Below are 7,155 nucleotides of genomic sequence, written 5' to 3'. Positions count from 1 at the left end.
TGAAGAGCATAGGAAAAAAAAAGGATATGATGGAGGTACCCCGCTGCTGAGGGAGGCAGAGGAATGCCGGTATCGTCAGCATTCAGAGCCACTCTCTTCCCTGACTCTCTGGGGGTACTTCCTATGAGAGATACGAGTGATATGCTACAAGTCTCTGGAGTGCTGCTTAGATGACTGGAATCCTTCTGAGAAGGCAATGTACCCTGATTACTTAGCCAAGAGAGAGCAGTGGAAGAAACTGCAGAGGGAAAGCCGGGAGTGAGAGGTTAAGCAGCTGCAGGAGGAAATCCTACCTGGTGGTCTACGACTGAAGTTTTGCCCCCTGTGGTGGTATACTGTGACCAGACCCCGGGAGTGGCCCATGTAGAGACAGAGACCTCACCCTGTCATACCTGCAAGTGAAGTAAGTTACAGAACATACACACACTTACCCTAATAAAAATCGTTACAATGGTAAAAATCAACAAAGATAGATGGTAACAAGTGTTGGCAAGAATGTGAAGAAACTGAGTCCCTAATACATTGATGGTGGGAATATAAAATGCCGCGACCACTTTGGAAACCAGTTTGGCATTTCCTCAAAAAGTTAAACATGGTTGCCCTATGACCCAGCAATTCCCCTCCCAGGTATATGTCTAAGAAAACTGAAAACATACATTCACATGGATTCTTGTACATGAATGCTCACAGTATGCTACTGTTATGTATTCAACTTCACAACACCCAAAGTGGATACAACCCAATTGTGCAAGTGATCGAAAACATAAGCAAAATGTGGTATATGCATATAATGGAATATTATTCAACCATAAAAAGGAATGAGATATTGGTACATGCTACAAGTTAAATGAACCTTGAAAACATTACGCTAAGTGAAAGAAATTGGACACAAAACGCCACATATTGTATAATCCCATTTATATGAAATATCCAGAATATGCAAATCCAGAGACAGAAAGTAGACTAGTGACTGCAGGAGGATGAGGAGGAAAGAATAGCAAGTGACTGCTAAAGGGTACAGGATTTCCCTTTATCATCACTGCTTCCCCCACAGGGGTGACAGTTACATAACCTTGTTAATAAGCTAAAAATCAATGGATTATAAATTTCATTTATGTTTATTTTTAGTGTCTAAGGTCTCACTATGTTGCCCAGGTTAGTCTTGAATTCCTGCCTCAAGCGGTTCTCCACCTCAGCCTCCCCAGTTGCTGGGAGTACAGGCATAAGCCACCATACTGGGTTCTGATTATATACTTCAAAATAGTCAATTTTATTGTATGATAGGTATATCTCAACTAAAAAAAAGAATAGGGAGAGCTGTACTGAGATGATATAATCTCCAAATATATTAAGTGAAAAAAGAAAGGTACAGAATAGTGTGCACAATATACTATTATATTCTTTTAAAAATGTACACACATATATATACACTGTGCAGGCATAAAACCTCTAAAAAGACATGGGAAACCGGTAACATTATTTCCTAAAAGGAAGGAACCTGGGGTGCCTGGGGATAGGGTGGTCCGGAAGGGAGACCTAACTTTTCAGCGTGCTTTTTTGTACCTTTTGAACTTTGTATCGAGTACAACACTTAACTTTTTTTCTAATTTAAAGAAAGAGAAAAGGAATACTCTGTTGCTTTTTCTTTAGTTTTATTTGAAGAGATCATCTGCATTTTTTTCTGTAATAAACTTAAAAGATATCCACCCATTTTGTTAGATTTATTTATTCTTTAGCAATTTAAGTATTAAAATCACAGGTTTTGTCTCAATCCTTAATAATACTATATTCATTATATTTCAGATGTTTAGCTTTCTCATGGAGAAAAAGAAACACAGGCATAAACCTATATACTATCCACCTGCTGGTCCTGCAACATGATTTTAATCAAGTGTTACTGATACTTGAACAATTTCTATGATGTCAGCAGAGATATCAACAAGAGTGACTATAAAGTAGCTAGCCTTATAAGTCAAGAGTTATGATCTTTGATCCACTGCTCAATCCATTTCAAGATCTGATCTACATTATTTTCTAGCTCTTCTGGTTTATTACTGGGCAGCTGATGCACGATTTCTTCCTTGTAGGATGCTGTGGCTTCTTCATAAAGAACTTGAAAAATCTCACACTGAATATTGTCTGTTAGTTTCTTCTCATTATAACCCCTAGAAGGCAGGGAGGTTAAGCAAACAAAAAGCAAAATAAATGGCATTAACTGGAGTTTTAGAAACATACCAGAAACTGGACACTTTTCAATACGTGAAAAATTACAGAAATGGTCTCTTCACCTAGAGAGGAATGACTGGTACCTGTTTATATGACAGTTTCTTGACACTAGGGTTAAACTAAAGATCACGAGACCAGCATTTAGGTTTGAATTTTTCTGCTCACAATTTGTCAGCTACTCAATAAATTCCCAGTGAATTAGTAAATTAGCAAAACTCTCATAACCAAATATTCAATTCATATCAGCCAAAAAGTAGAAACAACCCAAATGTCCACAACCTGATAAATGTATTTAAAAATGATATATCCATACAATGGAATATTATTTGGCAATAAAAAGAAATGAAGTACTGGTATATGCTACAATACGAATGAACCTTGAAAACAAACTAATTGACAGGAGATAGGCATAAAAGTCCACATCCTGTATGATTTCATTTATATGAAATGTCTAGTACAGACAAATCCATAAAGATAGAAAGTAGATTATTGGTTGCCTAGGGCTGGGGAACTGAGGGTAAATGGGGAGTGACTACTACTGGGTATGGGGTTTCTTTTTGGGGTGACAAAATTTTTCTTTTTTTTTTGAGACAGAATCTCGCTCTGTCACCCAGGCTGGAGTGCACTGGAGTGATCTTGGCTCGCTGCAACCTCCGCCTCCTGGGTTCAAGCAATTCTCCTGCTTCAGTCTCCTCAGTAGCTGGGATTACAGGAACGCGCCACCATGCCCAGCTAATTTTTGTATTCTTAGTAGAGACAGGGTTTCACCATGTTGGTCAGTCTGGTCTCCAGCTCCTGACCTCATAATCCGCCCAACTCAGCCTCCCAAAGTGCTGGAATTATAGGCGTGAGCCACCGTGCCTGGCCCCAAGAGTCTCTAAAATTGGTTGTGGTAATGACTGTACAACTTTTTGATATGCAAAAAAAAACCACAAATGAGCAACTGATATATACACTTACTATGTACCCACAAAACTGGAAAAAAAACCTGAATTATGTACTTTAAATGGGTGAATGTAAATTACATTTCAATAAAGAGGATATTTTTGTTTTTAGGTTGCTTTTGAGACAGGGTCTTGCTTTGGCACCAGGCTGGAGTACAGTGGTGCAATCACAGCTCACAGCAGCCTCAACCTCCCAGGCTCAAGCATTCCTCCCACATCAGCCTCCAAAGTAGCTGGGACCACAGGTGCATGCCACTACACTTGGCTAAATTTTTTATGTTTTTTTTGTAGAGACCAGGATCTTGCTATGTTGCCCAGGCTGGTCTCAAACTCCTAGGCTCAAGCAATCACCTTGCCTCAGCCTCCCAAATTGCTGGGATTACAGGTGTGAGGTATGAGCCATCCTGCCTCCCCCTCACCACCCAACCATGCCCAGCCTAAAGCTGTTACTTTTTTATAACCTTTTCAATAGTTAAAAATACTAACTAGCTCTCTCATAGTTTTTTCATACCTTAGTCATACTTGGTATGACTTGGCTATATATGTAAAACAGTAATCTTTAAATCAAAATTTTAAATTGTCTTGATTGAAAAAAAGCATATGTACCATATAGTCCCCATTACTTCTCTGCCCCAAAACTTTTAATGGCTTTTCACTGCCTAAAAAAAAGTTTTAGGTCTAGCTCCAATTTTACTTTTTCTATGTGTATATTTGGTGCCATACTAGTCTGTGCAAGGATTTACAAGTATCCCAAACAAGAGTGGTTAGTCAGAGTTGACTATAATCAGTGAAAACCACGAATTCTGACCGTGACCTTAAGCAAAATTCTGGAGCTTTCCTTTCTGAGATTGCCCTCTAATTTCTCTAGGATCCCCATACTCCCACAGCTTTGATCAAAAGACACTGGGGAAAAAAGACTTTCCTGAAAGTTTCTCTTTACTGGTTCTTCCGCATTAAATCTGATGCTCTATTTGTGGGTTTAACTTGGGTATCTGTTAAAGACTGTGAGATGCTGGTTTATTTTATTAGTTTTTCATAAGCTTTCCTATTCCTGATGCAGGGATAATTTGAGTGGGTAGTGTTCAGTCAGTAAGCAAAGAATATGTTAGGGGCTTGACTGTTTTCCTAGCAAAGGTTTACATCAAAAAAAAAAAAAAAAAAAAAAAGGCATGGCTAAATAGGGTCTCGCTCTGTTGCCCAGGCTGGAGTGCTGTAGCGCGATCTCAGCTCACTGCAAGCTCTGCGCCCCCTGCCGCCGCCCGCTGACTTCACACCATTCTCCTGCCTCAGCCTCCCGAGTAGCACCCACCACCACGCCCAGCTAATTTTGTTTTGTATTTTTAGTAGAGATGGGATTTCACCATGTTAGCCAGGATGGTCTTGAACTCCTGACCTCATGATCCGCCCACCTTGGCCTCCCAAAGTGTTGGGATTACAGGCCTGAGCCACCGCGCCTGGCCGGCTAGATTGGATTTCTACACAGTACATTTTACTCAATCAGACTGTCAGTTGAGATATCAATTTACTCAAAAAGTACTGCCCATATTTTAAAGCAGTCATATTTTCAAACAAAACCCTTTATTAGCTGGGTGCTATGACTCACACCTGTAACCCCAGCACTTTGGGAGGCCAAGGTGGGCAGATTGCTTGAGCCCAGGAGTTCGAGACCAGCGTGGGCAACATGGCGAGACTCCATCTCTACAAAAAATATAAAAATTAGCCAGGCATAGTAGCATGTGCCTGTGGTCTCAGTTAGTCACGAGGATGAGGCACGAGAATTGCTTGAACCAGGGAGGTGGAGGTTGCAGTGAGCCGAGATCACACCACTGCCCTCCAGCGTGGGTGACAGAGCAAGACTCTGTCTCAAAACAACAATAAAAAAACCCAAAAAACAAAAACCCTTTATCATGGTACTACTGGCCAATTTCAGGAATCTGAATAAAAGTTAATATTATGCTTTAAGAATCTGATGTTTCTCCTTTCTTACCTTGTTTCAAGTCTTTCGTACAATACATTGGTATCTGTTCTCAGCACAAAAACTATATGAAACCAGCGTTCAGGGAAGAAATCACAACCATGGTAATCAACAATAACTCCACCTTCTCTCATTTGGTTATCTAACTCATCAACTACCTGCAAGAAAAGTTAAAAAAATAAAATGCTTCTTAAGAAAACTGAAGTCAACTTTCCTATGAAATTCAACAAATGCATACTTTGTGAAAAAGTCATACTTACTCTGTCTTCATCTAAAATGGGACAATCATACTCTTCATCATAGCCATCATACAACTGCTCTAAAAGAGATTGAGAATTGCTTGTTGAAATAATATTTTCTAAGTAACTTTAAGTAATTTTCAATTAATTCTAGACTTTAGGAAAGGAAATGTATCATCAATTATTCTTTCAGATACAAGGATACAAATAAATGTCATATAGACACCAAATACAAAGGAGTCATACTAACTGATAAATTGGAATTTTGTCTAGAGGGAAACTTGGATAGCAATATCTCTGAAACTGCTTTAAATATCAAAACTGAAACCAACTAAAAAGAGTGAATAGCCGACTTCAGAATTTGTGGGGTTATTAGAAGAGGACTACACTATTTTTGTTGAACTACAGATTGGTGGAAAGAGGAAATACCTGAACAGATACAAACACACTCACATACATTTAAAAGCAGGTTAATGTATCAAAAGCAGTAACAGGCCAGGTGTGGTGGCTTCGTGTTTGTAATCCCAGCATTTTGGCAGTATGTGGTAGGAGGATCTCTTGAGCCCAGGAGTTCAAGACAGCCTGGGCAACATGTTGAGACCCTGTCTCTACAAAAAAAAAAAAAAAAAAAAAATAGCCAGGCATGGTGGTGCACACCTGTAGTCCCAGTTACTTGGGAGGCTGAGGTGGGAGGATTGCTTAAGGCGGAGGTTACAATGAGCTGAGATCACACCACTGTACTCCAGGCTGGGCGACAGAGTGGGACCCTGTCTCGAGGAAAAAAAAAAAAAAAAAAAAAGGAAGAAAAAAGCAGCAACAGATTCTTGATTTCAGAAATGAACCCTCTGTCACTGAGCTCACATCCTCAATGGGGACTGAGAAGGGTCAGGACCCAGATGCTTCTGAACAGTATCTTTACTTCTAGATTTCCAGCATCCCAAACTGCCATTCCTCATAAGAGTCAAATAGTCTTATTTCAGAAGACAAAACAAAAATAACGTTCAAAGTTACAAGGGAGGCAAATTTAAATTTAACAGAACTTTCCAATAAATCACAGCTAGCTTTCAAAATAAGCTTTCTTTCAGGAGGTAAGACACACCCCATCTTACCCTTAGCCCCGGCCCCTAGGAGGTATTAATCTAAGGCAGGCTTAGATCATCCACTCACCATCTCTGAGAGCATGTTACATAGCAGTCTTCCCACCTCTTTCCCCTTAATATTTTGGTACAGGTTGAAATGAGGTTAAAGTGAACATAAATTCTGAAGGGACACAGGAGTAGTCTGATGGTCACTGGGGGGCACAGAAGCAGTTGTAACTCCTTGTCTTGCCTGGAGGGTCTGTGGACTGATTCTGGGCACATAAACCACCTTTCTAGCACCCTAGTGTGGCCTCTGCCTCCTTGGGCTATTGCTCACCTACCAGAAACTCTATCAACCTAAACAATTAAACTGTCTTGGTGTGAAGAAAACTGGTTAACATTTTAGAAAACAATCTAAATCCTTACTTTATACTACAAACTCCAGATGGAGCTACAAAGGAATGATTCATTTGAGTTTGTTGTTGTTTTTTTTTTTTTTTTGAGACGGAGTCTTGCTGTGTTACCCAGGCTGGAGTGCAGTGGCCTGCAAGCTCCACCTCCCGGGTTCACGCCATTCTCCTGCCTCAGCCTCCGAGTAGCTGGGACTACAGGCGCGCACCACCACGCCCGGCTAACTTTTTGTATTTTTAGTAGAGACGGGGTTTCACCGTGTTAGCCAGGATGGTCTCGAT

The 7,155-nt window shown here is 40.2% G+C and overlaps 1 protein-coding gene across 2 annotated transcripts in view; it reads right to left on the bottom strand.

Annotated features, from left to right (window-relative positions):
• Positions 1-1,635: 1,635 nt before the first annotated feature.
• The window catches only part of AK6 (adenylate kinase 6), a 25,181-nt gene continuing 19,661 nt past the window's right edge, over positions 1,636-7,155 (bottom strand). For both annotated transcript variants that reach the window (XM_011985262.1, XM_011985261.1), the window contains exons 3-5: positions 5,406-5,464; positions 5,158-5,303; positions 1,636-2,165 (exon numbers count right to left, since the gene is read on the bottom strand). In XM_011985262.1, the coding sequence (XP_011840652.1) occupies positions 1,973-2,165; positions 5,158-5,303; positions 5,406-5,464 (398 nt within the window). In that variant the 3' untranslated portion in view covers positions 1,636-1,972. The remainder of the gene's footprint in view (positions 2,166-5,157; positions 5,304-5,405; positions 5,465-7,155) is intronic.

This window comes from Mandrillus leucophaeus, unplaced genomic scaffold (genome assembly GCF_000951045.1).
Source record: "Mandrillus leucophaeus isolate KB7577 unplaced genomic scaffold, Mleu.le_1.0 Scaffold281, whole genome shotgun sequence".
Lineage (NCBI taxonomy): Eukaryota > Metazoa > Chordata > Mammalia > Primates > Cercopithecidae > Mandrillus > Mandrillus leucophaeus.
This window is presented reverse-complemented; position numbering and strand designations above follow the sequence as displayed.